Raw genomic sequence first — 23,109 nt, 5'->3', positions numbered from 1 at the left:
CATCTGCTACAAACCTGCAGGGCTGGAGGGGGCCGGCCCGGGACTTGTTGCTATGGCCTAGAAACCAGTTGGGAGTTCTTAGTCCACGTGTTTATGTAACCATTAGCGGTCAGCACTGCTAGGGCTTCCCTCTGCCAGCTCAGCTGATGCACCTCAGTCCTGCCCCTGCCCCCAACCCCTGCTGTTCTGTCCTTGGGCCCAGCATTGCCCTGCCAGTTCCTGTCCCAGCCACTGTGGCTGCTCTGCTCCAGGGGCTCCTCTGAAGCAGGCTGCACATCTTGCCAAATTATGTTATGGTTTTGCTTGCGAACAAATGACTAGAAAATGTTTGCAGGGGGAAAAGCAACTTCTCTCCCATGTGATTCAAAGCCACATTTGGACTGGGATGTGCAGGAGCCAGCCCAGCACATTAAATCACAGGAGATTTCCCCTGCGGGTAGGAGTTTGTCAGGGAAATGATGTGAGGGGAAAGGCTAAGCCCGTTTTGGAGGCATTGCTCGATTTTTCACAGCACACGCAGGTCAGAGAATGTCTGAGCACAAACAGAGCTGAGCCCTGGGAGGGAGCCTGCAGGGAGAACCTGCAGCTCTTTGCTGGGATTTATATGCTTTGATTAGGGGGAAGCCAAGACTTTAATTAAACAGCACATGAGAAAAATCTAATTCTGCATTCAGAATGTCGACTGCTTTGTTTAATTAAATACAGCAACAACAGAGCCACTCCCTGGGCTCTGGCTGGCTTGGAGAGGAGGCGAGCCCACCACCGCTGCTACACTGGATAATTTAGCCACTGGCCGCTAGTGGCCAAGTGAACATGACGCTCATTTGCTCTGCCTGCCGGATCTGTTAATCCTGGGGCTGCTGGCGGCTTCTTGGCCCCTTTTGACAATGGTTTTATATTCGTCCGCAACTTGGTTGGGCGAGGGGAGGAAACTGATCTGACAGGCACTGCCCAGATGCAACCTCAACCCCCGCTTCTTGCTGCCAGTCCAGACAGCTCGACTGCCTGTTTAAGCTCTGTGCAAGCACAGGGGTTAGGGGCAGTCTAGAGTGCCTGGGAAAGCAAACACTAGTCACATCTTCGGGGGCTCTTCCCCCCACCCCTCCTGGGTGATTTAGGGCAGCTGACTCATTTGCCATTGAACCATTATCTCCTGGAGTTACAGCTGCAGCATACGCAGTGACCCTTGTGCCGGGCTCTGATTTACAGCTCTCCGAGCTGAGCAATGGGGGTGATTATCAATCACGCTAAAGGCACCGAGCTATTCTGGCCCATTCCCAGTTCATGGCTGCAAATAGCAAGGCTGGGTAATTTACTGGCTGGCAGTGTTTGTCATTGCATTCAGGGAATCGGTTCTGATGCTGCAGGGGTCCGGAGGGAATAGTTCACTCTAGGTAAATGGCAGCATTATGGAATTACAGAAACGTGGTTCTTTGTGGTGCTGGAAGCAGGCGAGAGCCTGTGAGGGGACAAAGGTCTCAGCCCCAGAACTCCTGTGTGCCTGTCCTCTAGAGCCTGTTAGGGCCCAGGGCACTGCACAGGGAGGGTGGTCAAAGTAACTAGCTAGATTGGCAGCAAAACCTAGTCAGCTGCTGGCCTGGCTTGATAGAATGCATCTGCTTCTGGAAGACGCCAGCTTTGGTCCCCCCAGGCCCGGCAGACCAGGAGCGTCCCTGTCTGTGCAGCGTGCGAGGGCCCATCCTTGTCGGAGGCTGGAGCCAGTTGCCCAGGTTAGAGACCCGGGCGCTGTGAGTGGGGCAGGTGCAATACACAGCTAGGACTTGCACTGGAGGGAAAGGCCTGTTTGGTCTCCCAGCCCCTCCTGCTTCTCTGGTCCCTGCAGCACTGACTCCAGTGTGTTGCCCAAATGTCTCTCCTCTGATGCTGCTCCCAGCCCCTCTGCTACAACCTTGTGCATCTCCCTGGTGGTTACGCCGTTCTCAGTCACAGCTGCTTACTCCAAGTCCTCCCCCGTCCCCTCGGTGCTCCCACTCTCCTGTTAGTTTGCCTTTCCTTCTCCTCGCGTTCTTGTTCAGCCAGGTGAGGGGGGCACCTAGTTTGGTAGCTGGCATGTTACTGAAGGCTGCCGGAGCCGTTCTCGTTGTGCTCACTGAAAATACGGGGACAAGCACAGCCTGCTCCGGTGCTGCCACTCGTCCCGTAGCCCTGGGGATCCGGATCTTTCGGCAGTGCCACATTGTTTACCGTAGGATGCACGTAGTCCGTGAGCGGGGTGGCAGCCCAGAACTGCAGCCTGATGAAACGAAGAGCTGCTGTTCGAAAGTTGATGCTTCGTTAACATCAGTAGCATGTGACTGTCTGGTCTGGACACTCACAACGTTTGCTGGCTCCATCTGCTCTGACAGGCTGAGCTGGGAAGAATGAAAGCTCATCTTGTGCGATCTAATGCCGGCATTGGATGTCTCTAGTTCTGTTTACCCTGCGTTGTGTGCACTGGGTCCTGGCTATTGATGCCGTGAGAGAGCTGCTGGGTGCAGAAAGTTACACTAAGGCCAAGTTTCCCTATGGCCCAGCAGCTGATTCCCCTTGTCACTGGCATACCCAGTTACCCTGCAGGGTGCCCCAGCTGGCCCGAGGTTGCATGGCCCTGTCATTGTATGCAGAACTGCACACACAGGGAAACCCACCCTGCCCCAGCGTGCTGGCCATGCACATAGGAGAAGCCAGGCAACAGCTTGTGAGAAGGCTCTTGGCAGAGAGGGGAGGGGTTGCTGGCAGGGCTGGGGTGTGGCGGAAGGTCAGCACTTGGTGGATGAGGGCACAGATTCATAGATCCTAAGGTCAGAAGGGACCATTATGATCATCTAGTCTGACCTCCTGCACAACGCAGGCCACAGAACTTCACCCACCCACTCCTGCGAAAAAAACCTCTCACCTATGTCTGAGCTATTGAAGTCCTCAAATCGTGGTTTAAAGACTTCAAGGAGCAGAGAATCCTCCAGCAAGTGACGCAAGCCCCATGCTACAGAAGAAGGCGAAAAACCTCCATGGCCTCTTCCAATCTGCCCTGTAGGAAAATTCCTTCCCGACCCCAAATATGACGATCCGCTGAACCCTGAGCATATGGGCAAGATTCACCAGCCAGATACTACAGAAAATTCTTTCCTGGGTAACTCAGATCCCACCCCATCTAATATCCCATCACAGGCCATTGGGCCTATTTACCATGAATATTTAATTTCCAGAACCATGTTATCCCATCATAGCATCTCCTCCATAAACCAAGACCAAGTGGGAAGCATGATGGAAGGCACAAAGCTGGGGCCGGGAGGAGGAGGAGGTACCGATGTTATAACCCTAGCTAAAGGCTAGCTGAGCCTAGGGCTGTGCCATCTGCTCTTCACGCGGCTTTAAAAGGCCAGCTGTAACTCAGTCCCCAAGTGGGGGACCCTGCACACTAATGCTGGATGAAAAAGCCTGTATCCCTGTGTGGTGAGTGCTTCCCCCGGAGGTGAGCCTGGCTGAGCATGCGCCAACTCCTGGTTGGGAGGGGGCTGGGAGATGCAAGAAGCTGGATTTGATGGGCCTGGGGTCTGAACAGATAACAGGTTGCAGGGTAGAGGTGACTGGCTCTCGCTATAGTCTAGGTAAGTTGTTTAGTCCTGCTCCTGACCCCTTCCGGGAAAGCGTGTGATCCAGTGTTTAGAGCAGGGCTGGGGGGTCAGGACCTGGTGAATTGTGTGACCTAGGGGAAGTTGCTTCCTCCCATGCCTCGATTTCCCCATTTCTGGGATGGGGATTAATGCTAATAGAGCGCTTAACAGGTCTTGGCTGGAGAGGAGGGTGGTGCTGGCTCAAGGTGCTGTCCCTTGCTTGCTTCCAGAGAGTGGGTGCTGAAGAGCAATATCCTGATTGCCATGGCTGTGTACACGTACCTGCGGCTCATCGTGGACCATCACGGCACCTCGCAGCTCCAGGCCCTGCGCCAGAAGGAGGTGGACTTCTGTATCTCCCTGCTCCGGGAACGGGTGAGGGGCTGTGTGATTGGGGTGCTGGTAGGGGGAGAGGTCCCCCTCCGAGGGAGTGCCTGGGTGCAGTTGTGGGGGTGGGAGGGACCTGTTTGTCCCAGCAGACACGTGGTTTTGGTCCTTCCTCCGCCAGGAGCCTGAGCCCTGCCAATCTGTGTACCTTTTCAGCTTGTCCCATACAGTTGGGGGGTGTCTGGGGTGCAGGCAGCAGCACTTGCAGCTGCTGTGAAATCTGAAGCGGTGGGCTCTGCTCCCTGCATGCCTGGCTGGAAGTTTGCCCATTGGTTGGCGTGTTCTCAGCCCAGCTCTCTTCCCCCTGGCACTGAGAACAGCTGGTTTTATGGGGCTAGTTCCTGTGGGGCCTCTGTCCCAGGTCCAGGCCCATTTCCCTCAAGCTCATCACAGGCACTGATGCCTTCTCATCGTCTAGCTGCAGCCCCCCAAAATGCCAGCATCTCTGTGGTGTGCAGCCAATCCCCACCTGTGCTCTAGAAGCCACAGAACCCCTGGCTTGGCGGAGGAGGCTGGAGGACTCCGGGGCCACGCTTCCCTTCAGGGTTATCAGTCCTGCTGGCACGAATGGCTCTCTGCAGCAGGTAGGGGTCAGCCCCTGTGCCCCACATGTCTCCCCTCCACCCCCCCGCCTTCTCCTGAGCTGGCGGGACTGCTCAAGCATCAAGGGCTGAGCTTCAGAGACTGTCCACAGTTGTGGAGATGAAGCGCTAGATTTACGGCCCCGTTGTTTGTTTTACACTAGAGAACATTTTAAAATAGCCATTGACCTTCCCTCCTGTCACCCAGCCCCTTTAGAACCTGCTATCTTCAAAAGTGGAGCAGCCTGCCAGGGCAGGAGAGGAAATGTTGTGCAAAGAGTGAATCATCCAGAGCCTGCTCCCAGGTTCAAGAACTGAATGTTCCCGGTGCCTCCCCCCACCCCTCCCCACAGCCCCCTCCTCAGGAGCAGGTAAACAATACATGATCTCTCCTCTCCCTTCCCCAAGTTCATGGACTGCTTCATGATTGGCCGGGACCTGGTGAGACTCTTGCAGAACGTTGCTAGGATACCCGAGTTTGAGCAGCTCTGGAAAGACCTTATCCACAATCCGCAGGCGCTGAGTGCCCAGTTCACAGGTAGGTGGGGCACAGGGGAGGTTACCCTGCCACAGCCAGCAGCACCTGGAGCTCTGCCGGGGCTCTCTGGCTGCAGGTCAGCCGCGCGTGACATCCCGCATCTGTGCGTACACACCTTTGCATCCTCTTAGATGCACACAGCTAGGCGCAGCCAACCACGAGGGACAGGCGATTGTGAGTGAGCAGCTCCAGATTGTCAGCACCGCTTAGCCTGCGCTCCCGGACTGTGGGCAGAGCAATGTGGGGAGAATCCAGTGCAGAAGCTGCACGTCCCGGTGTCCCCCAAGGGCTTGTTCCCCTCCACCAGATCCCTCCTCCTCGGGGCTCCATGACTCACCTGGGGCCGAACTTAAGTCCTCAGCAGAGTTCGAGCAGCTGGCTGCTTCTCAGCTCCGATATCCTGGTGTGTTCTGCTGGGCTCTCAGAGGAGAGGGTTCCCCTGCGCGCACACCTCTAAAAGGCCATTCATGAGTCCACCTCTGGCAGAGCCAGATTCCCCTCCAGAGCCACTCTTGGCCAGTGCTTAAACACAGTAAGTTGTGCCCTGCCTGCTGCCCCCTTGGCCGTGGGGATTACGGAGCTGGGCTGGGTCTCCTGCCACAGGCTTTGTCCCCAAGTGGCTTCCATATTTCCTTACATACCGCAAGGGCCTGGTGCACATCTGGGCTCTGAGTCTTCCAGATGGCATGATCAATAATTCAGCCAGCTTTAATTACAAAGGCAGCCAGACCCCAGGAAAACATGGTGCAGTTTGATTACATGTTCTGGACTTAAAGCGTCCTTCATTGTAATTAATATTTTTAATTGTCTGAACTGAAAACAAAGCTGAAGGTGGATCCCAATGATAGAAAGTTCTGCAAACTCCCTGGGAAAGAGTCCTGGGGAACCTTTGAAATATCGAGCGAGGGCAGCAGATGCTGCTGTGATTATCTTTCCCCAGTATGCTGGCACACCTGACGAGCAGGAACACTCCGTTACAGAGCTCCCTGCACAGGCCAGATTAAAATAGCCTTGTTTTATTTTAGATCTCTATATGTCTCAGTATAAATTATTCCTTGCTCTGGAGGTCGTCTCCTCGTTAGCTGTCTGCAGCAGTTCTAATGAGCTTTCTGAAGGAGGACTTGAAAGTCCGCTATCCCAATGCCTTGTCCTGGGGGGCTGTGTTAATGGCACTTCAAAGAACTCTGGTTCCACTCAGGCAAGCTCGCAACATGTGTCTTCTAATCAAAACCTCATTAAGCCTCCTAATCCCAGCCTCCTTCCCCTTTGGCAGCCTCGGCAGAGAGGCCAGGGGCTGAAGGGGGCCCCGTAACTGAGCTCCCCTCACCCCTGAAGGAGGGTCCCTGGGTGTCAGGGCTGGGACGCTGTGCTGGAGGCTTTGGTGTGTGCAGCCCTGCCCATCCATAGGGTAGGGAGAGGTCCTCAGTCTCCAGGTGCTCAGCCCTGCATCTTTTTTCCACTCTAAACTCCCTGAGAATTTACCCCGATCACCAACTAGTTCTCCCGCTGAACACTGAGGCTGTTCGTCCCTGGAGGGCCTGGGCACTTCACAAGCGCTACTCCAGCTTCCCAGCAACTCCCTCCTCACCCAGGGAAATCGGTCAGCAACTGTCCCCATTGCCATCTCCTCTCCACAGCAGCCACACAGCTGGCTCCTCACCATAAGGTATCCCCCCCGCCAGAATCTTCCTACTGCAGTTTTCCTTGGTGGGTGTTTGGTTTTGTACTGCTGCTGTTCTCTGCCCTTGTGCGTGCTGCCAAGAGCCTGGCCTAAGCACTCGGCAGGACCGCAGTTCCCTCTGGCAGCTGGCTATTTGCGTCTGCTTTCGCATTTGATACTGACTCAATCCCTTGTGCTGCGAACCTCACCCCCTGACTAGTGCAGGCTGGCCAGGCCCAGGAGAGCGTGCTGCGAAGTGCTGGGGCTGGCAGAGAAGGGAGGTCTTGGCCCCGCAGGAGAGCTGGGAACGCAGGGCGCTGCGCTCGTTCCCTCCCGAGTGCCTGGTGGGTGCTTGGAGCGTTTATTAAGCAAGGCTTTTTTGAGGTTGCCTTTCCCTGATGTGCAGCTCACTCCATGCAGAGCTCCTTTCTCTCCGTTCGGGCTCTGAGCTTGTAAGCAGGCAAAACTTTTCTCCTCCTCTCCACCCACCCTCCGGAGGTGAGGACGGGGTTTCGGATGTATTGAAATGATTTCAATGCCAATAGACCAAAGTGCACCTGGTGTCCGTAACTCTGACCCCTTGCACCTGCATCAGAGTGAGCAGATCTGTAAATCAGTCAAGTCCTGCCAAGGAATGACAGGCCTTCTCTGCCGCTATCACGGCTCCCTTTCTCACACCTTGCCTGGCTCTGGCCTTTGGAACCTAGTTCATCTATACCTCTCTTCCCCTCTTTGTCTTCCGGGGGTTCCTCTAGCCCTGAGGACGTGCCGGGGTTAAACTGGACCCACATCCCCAGTGCTATGTGACAGCCATGCCGTGGGGTCCCAGATGAATGCTGGTGGCTGAGATTAGCAATGGAGCAGAGAGCTGCTGTCGGCCTGCTGGCTCGTGGGCAGCTGAGACAAGCTGGCGGCTCTCCTGGCAGACAGGTGGCTGCGTCCCAGCTGACAGTCGCTGGCAGCCTTGGTGGGGAGGGGTCAGGGTGAACAAGCTCTGGAAACAGCTCGGCAGTTGAACAGTTGGAGCTTGCAGCCCTGCCGGCCCTGCCGGCCCTGTGCTGTGGCTGACCCAAACCCTGCAGTGGGGAGGCTGTCAGCATCTCACTGACCTAGGAGCACGAGTTCCACTTGCAGTCCACTGCGCACAGCCCCTGGAGAATGCCTCCGGTCTGCGCCGGGGCTGACCTGCGTCAGTGCTGTGGTCTGAGAAAAGCCAGTGCTCTTACGTTTGTCCTTGTCCTATTTACCCCAGTTAAAACCCAAACTGTCCTCATGGTTTCTGCCAGGGGTGCTCTAGAAGGGATGGGGAATCTGCTCTGCTAACAGGACTCCTGAGTTCCATTCCCAGCTCTGGGAGGGAGCATGGTTTAGTGGTTAGCGCAGGATCCTGAGTGAAATCTCCACCCCTTCCCAATACCCAAAGCTCTGGTCTAACAGGAACTTTCGGAGCCACTGCAAGGCCAGGAGCCAGTGCGGACAGGGGATCGGCTCTCCACAGGTGCCATGGTGAACCTGGCTGGGTGTGTGCAGGTACAGACCTCTTGGCTTTTCTTCTTCTTAGGTGTCCTGCAGCTCCTTCAGTTGAGGACCTCTCGCAAGTTCCTGGCCTGTCGGCTCACCCCTGACATGGAGACCAAGCTGCTCTTCATGACGTCCCGGGTAACAGCTTTGCTCTTCCAGAGGGATCCCAGCTGGCGGAGAGGGGAGGGGGAATCAGGGTACCATCAGTCACAATGGAATTGGGGGTGCATGAGCTCTAGAGGGTGGGGGCCCTTGGAGAGCTTCTATCCTGTCCCATCCATCCTCCTTCCCCAGTTGCTCCTGGTGCAGCCAGCTGGGTGAAGGCCAGATTCTGTGCAGGTGAAGTTGCAGGCAAGTAAGTGTGACCTTAGCGCTGGGGAAGGTGCCAGATTGACAGCTCTGGAAAGCAGAGGCCTCCGGTAATCCCCAGAGCCAGCCCCGTAAGAGCAGGGTCCCTCCAGGCTGTCCTTTGGAGTGGCTCAGCCCTGGGTTGAAGAGACCACCCTGGGGTTGGGAGGGTGCTTCACAGCCTGGGACCCAGGTAGTCCCCTCTCTACAAGGGGGCCAGGGCAGTGGTTGGACGGGCCAGGGAACAAGAGATCAGCTGCCCCGGCCTGGTCTGGATTTAACCCAGTGACTGAGCGACAGCTGCTGGTTGCCATGGACCCACTGGGGCCAGCAGAATGGGGGAAGTGGCGCCCCCTTGACTGGGCCTGCTCAGCCTTTCCCTTTGTTTTCCAGGGAAGCTGGTTCTTCAGCCAACTCCAGCTTCCCCTGAGAGAGGGGCGTGGCAGGAGGAGAGCGGTGGACCAGCTGATTTGCTCATTGCCAGCCATGTAAATCTGGAGTCACTCCTTATGACTTCATTGGAGTTGCTCTGGGGTAAACCAAATGTCGCCAAGAATAGAATTTGGCCCCAGATATAGAAAGGCTTCCCGTTGAGTGTTTACTTTGGCTGTCTGGTTTAGTGGCCTTTGATTGGGCCAGGCATAGCCTTCTAGCCCCCTGTCAGTGTGTGATGCCGTGGGGCGGGTGGAGGAGAGCTCATCCTTCTGCAGCTGCAGTTGTTTAGCTGGTGCCGGTTTCTGCGTGGCTGGGGTAGCAGGGCCCGGAGTAGCAGATCTCTGCAATGGGGGGGACATGGAAGCTGGAGTCAGGAGTCTGGGGTTAAAAACATGAGCCTTCTCCACTCTGGCCTCCGTACGCCGGCGGAGGGAGGGAAGGGTGGCCGGCCAGTGCTGAGCGAAGCATGCCCGAGACACTCATTAAAAGGCATTACATTGGTTTGGCAGGGAACTTTGCTGCAGGCTGGCTGATTTCTGGGGGGTTGCTTTTTCTATATGGTTGCTGTGTGGTGGGTGAGCTGAGCTCTGCCAACCTGCAGCCCTTTCCCAGAGGGAACGGGAACTCCACAGTGACGCCAGGGTTAGCCTTTCTTGGTGCGCAAACGCCAGGCAGGGTTTGTTTCCCCTTGCAAGCGAAGCTTGTCTTTTCCCCGTGCTGCGGCAGCTTGCTGTGGGAAGGAAACGAACTTCAAAGGTCTGAGTGCTGGACTTGGGTCCTGGAGGGTGCATCGGGGTGCAGGGCGTGTCTCTGGCAGAAAGCTCAGTTCTGTCCTTCCTGTTGGAGAAACCTGCCCTTGGTGCATGGGGGATGGTGGCTGGAGTTTCCCTGGGGTCCTTTCGTTCTTCGGTTTCTGCTGATGCTGCTTGGGGATGGGGGGGCTGTTTGTGCTGGAAAGTCACTGCAGCTACTGTTGTCCACTCACAGCCTCCAGTGGATTGCAACTGAGGCAGCTCCGAAGTGAAGGCTCTGTGTCCCAGGCCTGTCCGCCCAGATACTCGTGTCTCTGAACCAGACTCCGTGTGTCTGCCCCTACCTGTGTTTCTCCTCCCCCTCCAGGTGCGGTTTGGCCAGCAGAAGCGGTACCAGGACTGGTTCCAGCGGCAGTACCTGTCTACCCCAGACAGCCAGTCCCTGCGCTGTGACCTTATCCGCTACATCTGTGGGGTGGTCCATCCGTCCAACGAGGTGCTGAGCTCTGACATCCTCCCTCGCTGGGCCATCATTGGCTGGTTGCTCACCACCTGCACGGTAAGCGCGTGGGGCAGGGCCATGTCCCCCCTGACTCATCCATGCACCAGGGAGGAGCAGGGTAACATACCCAGTGCTGATCAGAGAGCCCAGCCTGCTCATCGCTGTCTGGGCAAGTAGCTGGGGGAGTGTGCATGACAGAGACATGGGTTGGATTTTCCAAAAGGAAGCTGGATCTCTGTGTCCCAGCAAGGAGGGCTGGGATTCCGGACTCCTGAGTTCTCAGCCTGGTTCTGCCCCTGCATTGCTGTGTAACTTTGGGCAAGTCACCCGCACTGCCCACTCCACTCCCGGCCTCATTCATGCCACATGGCATTGCTCTGCCTACAGTCCAGCAGCCATTTCTCCAGGGGCGTTGCGGGATCCTGCCCAAATAGGCACTTGTGTGGCTCTCTGTGAGACGCTGGTAAGGCCCAGAGCGCTGCCGGGAACATATCATCCTCTCTCCTCAGCTGCTCTCTGTTTGTTATCCTGGCCAGCGCCGGGATTGAGCATGTCAGACACAAGCCATGACGGGACAGCTGCTGGAGGGGAGATCCTTTCGAAGGGGGCGATGCAGAGAATGAACACGGGAATGAAAATGTACCCACTGACCTGTCCTGGTGGGGTCTGGTCACAGAGCCGCTCCTGTGGGAGGCGGGATAGCAGACTGCAAAGAGCTCCTTGCTCCACTGGCCCTGTCAGGTGCAGCTGGACGTGCTGCCGGTGGAAACGGGGGTCTCTGCTCCGGCTGAAGGCAGCTTCAGAGCAGGCACGTTCCCTCCAGGATTCCCCAGTCGCAGCTCTGGCCATAGACCCCAGACCTGACCTGCAGTGTCAGCTCTGCTGCTGGCTGCCCTTTGGGCAGGCACTGTCATCTCTCTGCCTCAGTTTCCCTATCAGGTTAATGACCTGCCAGGGAAGCCCTGGGAGCTCCTCTGCTGGAAGAGGCTGTAGAAATGCCGTCTCGTTCCCAAAGCAGAGCGAGGCCTCCTCTCTGGGCCCCTGGGTGGCGGGGTGGGTGTGGAGATTGGGGAGGAGGGGCAGGGAACAGTTGCCTTTGCACCAGGCCCATGCTGCAGTTATTAACACAGAACCATTCACCTCCAAGCACTTTTCAAGCCTGAATCCTCCCACCCCCTTGGGAGGGAGGGGATGTGACCCCCAACTTCCAGACTGGGGAGCTCTATGCCGGGCCCAAGGCTGCAGAACGGAATGAGAGCCTTGGAGCTAGGAACAGAACCCAGGAGTCCTGGCTCCAGCCACTCTTCCTTGTTTTAAAACAAGGCAGGGGCAGGGCCTGGCAGAACCAGGGCAGCGGAAGATAGGTGGGGGCGCGGGCCGGCGGAACACTGCTGCTATCCTCATCATGTGGCTTCTCATCCCCTAGTCCAACGTTGCTGCTTCTAATGCCAAACTTGCCCTGTTCTACGACTGGCTCTTCTTCAGCCCCGAGAAGGACAACATCATGAACATAGGTACCATGTGCTCGCTGACTCCCCACCCTCCTCTGGGGACGATGGACCAGCCCTCTTTCCCTGCCTCCCCTCCCAGCTCTGAACTCTCCTGCTTTCCAAGCCAATATTGAACTTTCCAGTGTGGCCTGGCTCCACAGAGCCTCTAACCCAGAGCCAGGTGGGGTCTGGCCGGCTCGAGGGGGTGGCCTGGGAGAGGGAGTCTTCCACCTCTCCCTCGTTAGGGACTGACAGCTGTCCCCAGCGGTTCCGTGACCCTGCCTGAAGTGAGTTCATTCGTTCTCAGTCCATTCCCAGAGGGACAGGCGCCTCTGCAGCTAGCCCAAAGTGGGTCCCATCCCACATGCCCAGTGTCTGTGGGGAGGAGCCCCCTCGACACAGGCCTCTACTCTGCACAAAGCAGTGGGAAGGCTGGTGAGCACAGGATGGTATCTATCTCCCCTGGCAGTGTGCAGCCCAGTCCTCTCCGGAGTCAGGGCCCCTGCAGCCAAAGCCAGGAGCTTTCCGCTTGGACAGCGGTCAGGGAGGGAGTTCCAAAGCGGGCCATGATAACGGGGTCTGTTAGCTCGCTAGAGCCTGATAACTTGTCTCCAAACAGCCCCACTCCGCCCCCCGGCCCTGTTTGAACTCCTACAAGGCTTTGCAAGCTGGCACGAGAGCTGCTTTGATGGAGCTGCTTTGAGCGGTGGTTTCCATGCCTGCAGCAGCAGACGTCTCCCCTGGGCTCTGTGGCTGGCCACGGAGCGCCCCTGCCTGTGTGGGCCAGAGCATGGGGGAGGGAGGGAGGCTGGCTGGCTGATCTCACAGCCTTCCACTTGAGCCCCAGGGTGGGGGGCCGCTGGGATCCACTGGAGCAAGGGCAGGAACGACAGGAGTGACAGCAGATGGCACTGCTCTGCCCTAGGTCAGGTCAGGGCCTGCTTGGACCCGAAGCCCACGCTCTAGGGAGGTGGGGAGTGCAAATGGGGTTGGGGTGTGTAGGAGCCAAATGGGGCATCTGCCCTCATTCTGGGTGAGTGGAGGGGAGGTTTCGCTGAGTCCCCCGTTCTCAGCGGGGGCCCGTGGAGTGTTGGTGCTCAGCGTGGAGTGAAGAGTGACCAGTTTCCTGCTCTCTGCCTTCCAGAGCCGGCCATTCTGGTGATGAACCACTCCATGAAGCCCCACCCTGCCATCACAGCCACGCTGCTGGACTTCATGTGCCGGGTGAGCTGCAGAGACACCCTCCCCCAGCTCCTGCACCTGTGCTGCCTGGCTGGTACAGTGGGACTGGGCTTGCAAGGGGCCGCTGTGGAAGCAGCTCTTCTGGCAGGCTCAGTTCCACCCCCTTCCCGCCCTGTCAGGACAGAGAGGACCCTCACTGCATTGACAGCGATGTCCTTGGGCAGGCAAACCAGCCGAGCAGGTGTGAGGCTGAGTCGTCACCCACCTCTGCTGAAACCAGCCCCAGCCCCGCTCAGTGGGGGGCTATTGGGAAGGCCCCTGTCCCCAAGAGCTTAAAGCAAACTCAGGCCCCAAGCAGGGTGACGACTCAGACCCAGGAGGCCCCTGAGGATGGTGTACAGGAGAGGCACTGGGGAAGGGGGGAAGGCAGGGGGTTAGTGCTTGGCCCACGGGGTGGGAGGCTGATCTTAGCATAGGGGACAGCTGGAGAGGTGTGAAGGGGCAGCGAGGAGAGCAGTGGGAGAAGGATGCAGAGGAGTGGAGGGCACAGTCCAGACACCCTTGGAGCTGCCATTCTGTCTGGTCACTGGGGCGGGGGGATTCTCTGATGTCCCTCCAGCCTGTCACCCGGATTCTGTGAAGGTTCCCGGGGGTTCCCTCTGAGAGAGCTGAGTTGTGGCCCCTCTCTGCACTGTGATCTGACCAGCTGCCGAGGCTGGCAGCACCTTGGCACTGCCCATCACTACCTGGGGACATTTAGTGGCACTAATGCATCTTAGCACAGGTCACCGGGTTTGCATTTAGCCCCAGAGCAGAGGCCGGCAGCAATTACAGGAGCTGTCATCCAGCTGGAGAGGCTGCTCTGTGCTGTCCTGCCCTTTGCGTGCAATTAACCTTACTGTCCACGCCTCGCCTCGTTAGGGAGTGCAGGCTCAGCCCCTGCAGAGAGTGTTGTCTCCAGGGGGTATCGGGATAGGAGGAGGCCGAAGCTCCATCCCCCAGAGATGGGAAGGACGGAAAAATCTAGAGGGGATCATGGAAGAGCTGCCGAAGTGCCCAGCTGGGTAGCTGGTGGGGCAGGCAGCGCTGGCTGGGTTCACGTGGCATGTGGACACAGCAGTGAGCCAAACTTTGCACATGGAGTCTCCACACTAAAGCTCGCCAAGCATTTTCAGTCCAAGGAGCTGGTGTAGAGAGGGGCCATCCCGGGGCTGGAGAGCAGCTGTCTTTGTCACACTGGCAGCCCTGGGGCAGAGAGGAAAGGGGGGAAATGGGTACCTGAGAGGCTCAGAGTAATGCCTCCCTCTGGCTATTGTTCCCAGCCCTTCGGGGGAAGCAGTGGGCTCTAGTGGGTAAGGTCAGGATGTCTGGGTTTGATGCTCCCTCTCAGCCTGCTGTCGTGGCCACGATCCACAAAGGCTACGCTTGGCAAGTGCTCATGTGGGTGTTTGCCTGTCACTACCGTCACCACTCCCTGTTCTGCAGATTCACTCCCGACCCCAGGGGCTTGCCCCTCAAAATGCTCGGCTCTGCAGTAAAACCGGCCGAGAGCAGCGAGGGGCAAATTCCTACACAGGGTCAGGATATGCTGCTGCAGAGTCACCCGGCCAAGTGCCTCTTTACTATCCTGGCATGGGCGTTGGGATGGGCGAGGGAAGGGGAGATGGGAGTAAAACCCTCTCCTGCTGCCTCCTCTCATTTCAACGGGGTATGTTCGTCTGCTGCTCATGTGGCCAGGGCAGTTTGATTCCAGACAGGCAGTGAACTGGCCTCATGACAAGCTGCTAACCCACCTCGGCTGGCAGGGCTGGGTCTGCGGCCTCCCAAACAGCGGGACCAGCCCGAGGGCTCGGGGACCTGCACTAACTCTATTTTCTCCACCCCCCTTTCAGATCATTCCCAACTTCTACCCGCCGCTGGAGGTTCACGTCCGGCAAGGCGTGTTCAACTCCCTTACCCACATCGTGGAGAAGCGAGTCCTGGCGTAAGGAGTCATTCGGTTCAATACAATCACAGTTGCCCTGCCCTGCCCTGCCCTGCCCAGGCTCCGTCTGTCTCTCACCTAGCAAAGACAAACCTCTCACGGCTCCTCGCAGAGCAGGGGAACTGATTTGGGTTATGGCCTGTGGCGTAAGACACAGCCATGGATTTATCCTGCCCCGGAACGAGGGTCCTGAGATCCATAGCTCAGGCCAGGGATGGGTTAGATGAGCTTCCGCCCTCTCGGGGGGGCACAAATGTCTCCAGTAGGCTGTCACGGAGTGTGGGGGAGTCCAGGCCCTGCACCCCTCTTCCTGGGATCCACTGAGACTCTCAGCCAGCCAGTAAAACAGAAGGTTTATTGGACAACAGGAACACAGTCCACAACAGAGCTTGTGGGTACAACCAGGACCCCTCAATCACGTCCTTCTGGGGGAGCAGGGAGCTTAGACCCCAGCCCTGGGGTTCCCTATGTTCCTCCACCCAGCCCCAAACTGAAACTAAACCCACCCAGCAGGTTCCCTGCTGCAGCCTCTGTTCACATTCCTGGGCAGAGGTGTTACCTCCCCCTCCCCCTCCTGGCTCAGGTGACAGGCTCTCAGGTCTCCCATCCCCAGGGCACATTCCCAGGTCAACACTCCCCCCTCCCTGCTGGGTCACATCGTCACATAGGCACATGCCACTGTGCTGCCAGATGAACAAGCATGCAGGTACCTTCCTAGTCTGCCTCACATCTGCTGCCAGCCTGCAAACATTGCAGCCGTTAGCAACAGCTGGGTCCCCCTGCACCTGGCGAGAGCCCCCTGCCCTCCGAGCGGAGTTACAAACCCCACCGGATCCACAGGCAGGAAGGGGGACATCCCAGGCCTGCAGCTCACACAGCAGAGTTGTCTTGTGGAAGTGAGGCTACACCCAGCCCCAGGGGGGAATGAACCAGCCCCAGGCCCCTGACTCATCCCCCCACCAGCCTGCTTGTTCCAAACGAGGGAGCTCCTGTGCGGTTTGTCACTGTGGGGACTGAAAGGCCCTGAGATGGCGTGGGCGGAGCTGGGGGGGGCGCGGGGGCGTGCTGCCCTCTGTACAGAGCAAGGGGCAGGCAGCAGGGCTGTGAATGGGCTGCTGCTAATGATCTTGCTGGGGGGCAGGGAGGGGATGCTGCCGGACTGGATGAGGCATCTCTGGCAAGAGAGCTCTGTGGCTTTGGCCGAGTGTCGGGGGACAGAGCTGGGCTGGACCCATTGCGTCCATGGCAGAAGCAGTCCTGAGATGCTGCCAGAACTGGAGACCTGTCTGTGCCAGGGCCTGGGGCTGGGAACTCGAGTCCCCAAGCCGGAAGGCCAAACCAAGCGGCCAGAGATCAGCGCAGAGTTGTGAAGAGCCAGTTACCCAGTGCTGTTCCCTGTGCTTTTCGCTCCTGCCCTCGAAGGCAGGGGACTCGGTGGCCACGGGGCTACAGCAATGCAGCAGCAGTTACACCAGCACTGTCTCCTTCCTCCCCCTCCCCAGCCCGCCCTGGGAGCAGATGGTGGTCACCAGCAGCAAATGCCCACCGGAGTAGTTTTCTGAGTGTGTGGGCAGTCGATTCTCTCTCTTGGGGCGTGCCCGGGGGCGAGCTAGTGGTCTCAGGGCATCAGAGTTGAAGTGTGTCCCCAGGCATGCCGGGTGACCAGCGGCCAGGCAGGAAGGGCCAGTGCCAATTGATCCTTCTTTTGCACTGAAGTCTGACCTTCCTCCAGGGCAAGGGAGCCTGGGCCTCTGCCACCAGCCGCAGGGCCTGGGGGCTCCTGCTCTGGGCTCCCAGCTCCAGGTGGGAGGTGTGGGGAGCCAGCTGGTTTGGTGCATGGGCAGGATCAGGGAATGCATCTTGGCTTGGACATTTCTCATCCCTTTCCTCCTCCCCACGCAGACCCCTGGCCCCTCTGTTTGACAACCCCAAGCTGGACAAGGAACTCCGTGCCATGCTGAGGGAGAAATTCCCGGAGTTCTGCAGCTCACCCTCACCGCCTATCGAAGGTAGAGCACCCGGGTCCTACAGGAGAGCGCCTCTCGCTGTGCGGGGCGGGGAGCTTTCCTGGCCAGGTCATGGCTCTTGGAGCTGCAGACTCACTGAGGCAGCTCTACACTGGGTGGCTGGAGCTTTACAGCCATGAATCTAGGAACCCAAGAGCAATTTTCAGAGGTGCCAAGCCCCAGAGACCAGCTGAATGACATGGGAGCTGCGGGAGCTCAGCGCTGCTGAAAGCCAGGCTCTTGGGTCAAAACTTTCAAACTTGGGTGCCCATCATTGCCAGCCCTTTGCCCTGGACTCCACTCTGCCTCGCATCTCATTGGGCACTGCCAGCCAGGACTGGCCTTGGGTTCTCCTGCTGGCCTAGGTGATGGCTAAGCAGGAAGGGTGGTGCATGGTGCCAGTACCTAAGAAAACTTTTGTGCTCTGTGTGGGGCTTCGAAATAGTGTCCCTGGGTCGGGAGCACCCCCAGGTAAACTGCAGCGTCTCTCACCAGCACTGCCCTCTTCCCAGAGAGCTGCGGCCTCGCCCCAGGACTCTGCCCTGCCCGCAGGGCGCTATGAACGGCCAGGGTAACCCAGCTCCCATTCTGACTCCTGTGCCTTCATTTTTGCAGTCAAAATTGAGGAGCCAGTTTCCATGGAAATGGACAATCACATGTCTGACAAGGATGACAGTTGCTATGACAATGCCGAGGCTGCCTTTAGTGATGATGAAGAGGACTTGAATAGCAAAGGTGAGAGGCTGTGGACAGCAGGGCCACCTGCACCAGCAATTGGCCAGTAATGCCCTCCAAGTGCTGCTGTATTTACTCAGTGCAATTAGCAGCCTCTATGTGCACCATTGTCTCCCCAGCGCACTCACTGGTTCCTTTCTTTCCCAGTGACCTGGCCCTGAGAACAAGCCGTGAGCACGGTTCCCAGAAAGCCACTTCTCCCTGCAAACAGCACAGTCGCTGAGCCCAGGGCAAATCTGTCCCTGCAAACAGGGCACGGGGGGCAGAGCTGCTCCTCTGTGCAGGGGGCCCGGAGCATTTACCGAGCACTCTGCAGTCATTAACCAGTGCCGGGAAGCTGATACCTGCAAGCACTGGGGAAGGTCACATGGGCCCGGGCTCCTGGGGTCCCTGTTTCCTGAGTCTTAGCATCCCCAGGGCTAGCATTTCCTCCGCTTTCCTTGGAGGCTTTCCTAGGCCCTCCTGGCTCAGGCTCGAGTGCTCTGACTGGCTTCTGAGCCTCCCGCTGAAATGGGAACCAGGCTGGGCCGAGCCATGGTGCGCTGTTTGCTGGGGAACTCCAGGATGGCTGGCTGGGGAACCAGCTCGCTCCTTTCTCAGGCAGCCCTTTCCGGCCCCTGACAAAGGCTTGCACATGTGGTTTTTGTTACACGCGTGGCAGGCCTCTCTGGGAATCTGGACTTGGGCCATGGGCTGGCTGGTCTGTTGGAGGCCAGAATTGCTGCTCTCAGAAGCTGCAGGCACCTGGGATCATTTCTTCCGCTGGCCGTTGGTGGAACAGCTCTGCAGTCTCCCCAGCGCTCTGATTAGAGAGATGGGGCGGGGTCCTGAGAGAGAGGGGTGGGGCAGCCCAGGCTGAGAATGAGCCGGTTGCCTTTTGCCGTGCCGCAGGCTGGTGCCCCACAGAGCGCTGGGCATGCTGGCCCCAAATCCACACACACAGGAAGCTTGAAAGTGCGATCAGTTCCCTTGGACCATCTGATCCTCACAGCTCCATGATGTACCATCTCTGCTGTGGCCTTCGGCGATTAGAGCCAGACGCTGGGAGTCCTGGGCTCTATCCCTCACGCCACCGCTGCACGCTGTGACTTGGGGCACGTTGCTGAACAGGGTATGGGTGAGGGGCAGCCGGGATACCTCAGTTTACCAATCTCTGAGCACTCCCCTTTACCTACCCTAGGGGTTGCAAGGCTTCTGACTTAATAAAGCACCTGGGGGTCTTTGGATAGCCAGCAAAGTGCCAGCATTTGGGGATGGGCCTGACCCAGAGCCCCAGCTCTGAATGCCTTGGGATCCAGCTCCCACCTCCCATCCGCGGTGTTGTGACACCTCGTACCCTGCTGAATGTGGCGTGCGCCTGTATCCAGCAGTCCCGCTCTGAGCACAGGGGTGGCACGGTGGTTTCCTTTGGGTCTGGGTGGTGGCTGGTGCCCACCTCTCAGGCTTGCGGTGATGCCAGCATGTTACAGAGCCCGACACGCAGGCAGCTCTTTTAAAGCTCAGTTGTTTTCTCCACTGCAGGGAAGAAGAGGGAATTCAGGTTCCATCCAATCAAAGAAACCATTGTTGAGGAGCCCGTTGACATCACCCCTTTCCTGGACCAGCTGGATGAGTCTTTGAAGGATAAAGTCCTGCTACTGCAGAAGGGAAGGTGGGTCTTGGCCAGTCGCGCTCTGTTCTGTGTCGGTCTCCTCATGCAGCAGCATGCGGGATGCTCCAGCCCTGTCGAGGCAACGCTGCAGAGAAGCCCTTGTGGGGCATTTATCTCCTCTGCAATGGAGGGCTTGTCTGAAGGAGGTGTGGGGGTCAAGTCTGTGAGCTGTGTCTTTTATTGGGGGGGTCTCCCTCGGGCACTGGGCTCCTGTCCAGGCACATCAGAGCAACCGTCTTGGAGCCACTCTCTGTAGGAGGCAGCAAGGGATGTTGGCTGAGAACCCTGGAGTCTCTGTCCCCAGAACAGAGGCCGCCTCAGTGCTCTCCTGTCGTGCCTGGAGCCTGCCCCGTCTCTAGGGCCGTACGCCACCCTTGGTGCCCCTAGGGAGGAGGTTAGTGCCAGCTGTGCTGGTTTTTCTTCTGTGGGTTTATCCCCCGGCCCACGTGTCCCAGCCGCCGCAGGGCATCCGGGGCTTAGGAACCCGGGGCAGGTGATGAAAGGCTCCCTATCCCGCAATCCTCCATGCGGATGAGGTGCCACGGTGGGAGGTTTGATTTTTTCCCTGGCTAGCTGGGCGTGCTGGCCGTTGGGGGTATTGCTCCCCAATCGCTGCAGATACTGGCCGGTCCGGGTCCCAGATAGCCCTCTGTCTCAGGGACAGTGCCCGGGTCACCCCTGGGAGAGCAGCTCCCTTCCCTCTGTCCCCACGCCCTGCAGAATGCTCTGTCTTTCCTTTTGACCTCAGCGTCCTTGGAATTAGCTCCATCTCAAGCAGGCTGACGAAGCTCTTTGCTTCCCAGACCCAGGCTCGGTGTGCTGATCTCGCTGGCAGCTTTAAGTGCATTTAATCTTACGCTGTTAGTCAGCTCGTTTGTATGCTGTTCCATAAAGTGTCCAGAATGCTTTTGTAGCTAGGTCTTGTAGCATGTTCTCTCCCTGCTGGCCTCTGCAGTGTGCGCTTGTAGGCACGCCTCCCTGCCCGTGCCGGAGCAGTGCGAAGCAGGGCCTCTGAAACTCCCCCTTCCAGCTCTGGGGTCCTTTGGGCCCCTGCACAGAGGCGGCTGGGTACAAAGCACCATTGTCTCCTCTCTCGCTATCTCCCGCTGTAACTTGGATTGCCTCTTGTTTTTATGCTGCAGCGATACGGAAGCCCAGTGTGAGGTCATGCAGGAAATTGTGGATCAAGTCCTGGAGGTAGCTGCACAGAGCCGGACGCGACGCGACGCTCCTACCACGGGCTGGGTGACATGAGAGCAGCTGGGGGGTGGGCCTCAGAGATGTCTCTCCATGATCCAAGCAATCACGTTTCCCCTTGGAAATGTGACTAAGCAAAGACCTCCTGGAAGCAGCACCATCCTGTGGGGGAAGCACGCCTGTGTGAAGGTGTCTCGGTCCCGCAGGGCAGCATGGGGGCCCCGGGCACGCAGCCAGAGGCTGGGGGGATTGTACTGTGTGGGAGGTGAGGGGAGGCAGCCTAGTGCCCAGATGCTCTTGTGATGGGCACGCTGGCAGTGCTTGAACAGCTTGCGTCTCGGAGTGGCGTATTTACCACCCTGAGTGCTAGTTGTGGCGAGTGCCCCTGGGCACTGAGCCAAGGGGGCGTCCTGTCAGTTTTGCTTATCTCAAGGGTCCACATGATAGATTCCCCCTGCTTTGATAGTGCTGGGCTTGGGGCACACATCTGGGTGAGAGCCCAAAGGAGCTCCCAAGGGGCCTCAGCCAGCCGGGGGTCGTGCTGGCCACTTGCCAGGAACCTAGCACGTCCTGAACGGGGCAGATTTCCTCCCCCTCGCCTTCAGCACACAGGGCTCCATGCCAGTGCCCGCTGCAGCGTCTGCAGGCCACGTCTCTGACCTACTCAGGGAGGCTGCATTCGAGAGCCCGGTGTGCTGAGCCCATGCAGGACTGGAGAGTCCTCTTGCCCGCTGCGTGGCTCCGTTTCCAGTCGCCGTTTGCAGAGGTGGCCTGAATTAGTGGCTGAGTGTCCTGCTGTGATTGTGAAGTGCTGCAGACCCAGGCGTCTGTGCGGGGCTCGTCTCACTGGTAACCAGCTCTGACAGCCGGCGCTTGTCACTGTGCCTTGGCAACAGAATGGATCTTGTGGCGCTCAGGCCACGAGTTCCCGGCAGCCAGTATGTCTTGCCATGTACCACAGTACCAGGCCCTCACCCTGCCCCTTGCGACTGGACCTGAGCTGGTGGATGACGATCAGAGATGGCGCTTCATTTAAGTGACTTTTTCTCTTTTTCCTCCTTTCTTTCCCCCAGGAGGACTTTGACTCAGAGCAGTTATCCGTCCTAGCATCCTGCCTGCAGGAGCTATTTAAGGCTCACTTCCGCGGGGAGGTCTTGCCAGAAGAAATCACAGAGGAGTACGGATTTATTTTTCTCTGTCTCATCCTTTCACACTGGCAGTTGGGTTTTTCCCACTATAACTTCCGCTGCTCCCAGTGACTGCTCCGCAGGCCCCAGCTTCACGGAGCAGAGGAAACCCCGTCGGTGTCTGGCCCAGCGTGCTCCGCCAGAGCTGTCGCAAACGGCACAAAGGCAGAGCAGCTGCAGCACCCAGGGCTTGAATGAGACCATTCTCCTGAGTGCACCGTGTACTACCCCCCACCGCACTGCTTAGCGTGAGCGACATGTGGCAGTAGCACCACACCACTGGGAGTCCCCCAACTCTCGCTGCCTGGGGACCCCAGATCCAAGTACCCCACCTGCCACCTCCTAGGCTGGGCCGGTAATTCCCTAGTCTTCCCCCTGGTTGTAGGAGTCGGGACTCCTGGGTTCTATTCCCTGTTCTTCCAGTGGCCTCTAGCACCTGCCCTCTCTGTGCCCATTCAATGGGGGTTACTCCACCGGCCAGGGATGCCAACGGTCAGACCCGGAATGCTTGGGAGGGCAGTGAGGTGCCCTTGAAGGGCAGTGTATTAGACTGTTAGCTTCCTCTAGCCCCAGGTGGCCGTTGCCAAGTTGTCATGGCCAGCCGGCTGACTACGCGCTTTCCATGCAGGTCTCTGGAGGAATCAGTGGGGAAGCCGCTTTACCTAATATTTAGGTGAGTCTTTCTGAGTTTTAACTGACCGTGGTTAGGGTTTTCTCTGGTGTCTCCCACAATTCTAGCTGAACTCTGCACAGCTGGGTTTAATACGGTCACTGCTGCTCTCTGCCCCCTTGTATCCCAGGTCTGTAGGGATTTCCTGCCACGTGCTCTCAGGCCAGGACAGCTCCAGGCGCTGTCGGCAGAAGGCCGTGCAGAGGCACCCAAGAAGAGGATGCTGCATGGCAGTGTGTGTCACGGAGCACTTGGGCCCAGCCTCCAGCTCACGGCCGCAAATAGCAGCTGAACAGTGGCGATATCCTGGGCCACTGCTGACCCACGGCTGCATCTGCACCAGTTTCCCGCTGTTGAAAATGCCTCATTAAGCTGCACTGATGCCAGCCCAGGGATTCCTGGCTCTTGGAGCTGTGATTAAACAGCAGCTGTGTCCTAATAGCCCTTTCCCTCTGAGCGGGGACTTCTGGGGGCAGGGCGTGAGCACCGTGGAGTCTCCAGTCCTCCCATCGCCTCCCCTCAGCCCTTCATGGGGAAATTTAGCTCCGTGGATCCTGTTTAGTGAGGAGCTTTCAAACAAGGCCTTGAAATCCCAGCTCCTCCCTGCTCTGCACAATGTCAGATTCTTCCTACGAGTCAGGCCTTGCCCTGAGTCTCCCCAGGCACTGT

The 23,109-nt window shown here is 58.0% G+C and overlaps 1 protein-coding gene across 1 annotated transcript in view; it reads left to right on the top strand.

Annotated features, from left to right (window-relative positions):
* Nucleotides 1-23,109, top strand: part of INTS3 (integrator complex subunit 3) — a 70,096-nt gene that overhangs the window by 24,573 nt on the left and 22,414 nt on the right. Inside the window, exons 7-19 of the mRNA XM_084613807.1 lie at nt 3,845-3,989; nt 4,991-5,120; nt 8,342-8,439; nt 10,204-10,395; nt 11,765-11,852; nt 12,973-13,052; nt 14,903-14,994; nt 16,897-17,003; nt 17,616-17,735; nt 19,257-19,386; nt 20,529-20,583; nt 21,657-21,760; nt 22,399-22,443. Coding sequence (XP_084469933.1) covers nt 3,845-3,989; nt 4,991-5,120; nt 8,342-8,439; nt 10,204-10,395; nt 11,765-11,852; nt 12,973-13,052; nt 14,903-14,994; nt 16,897-17,003; nt 17,616-17,735; nt 19,257-19,386; nt 20,529-20,583; nt 21,657-21,760; nt 22,399-22,443 — 1,386 coding nt within the window. The remainder of the gene's footprint in view (nt 1-3,844; nt 3,990-4,990; nt 5,121-8,341; nt 8,440-10,203; nt 10,396-11,764; nt 11,853-12,972; nt 13,053-14,902; nt 14,995-16,896; nt 17,004-17,615; nt 17,736-19,256; nt 19,387-20,528; nt 20,584-21,656; nt 21,761-22,398; nt 22,444-23,109) is intronic.

The sequence above is a fragment of the Lepidochelys olivacea genome (assembly GCF_965140295.1).
Source record: "Lepidochelys olivacea isolate rLepOli2 genome assembly, chromosome: 24".
NCBI lineage: Eukaryota > Metazoa > Chordata > Testudines > Cheloniidae > Lepidochelys > Lepidochelys olivacea.
This window is presented reverse-complemented; position numbering and strand designations above follow the sequence as displayed.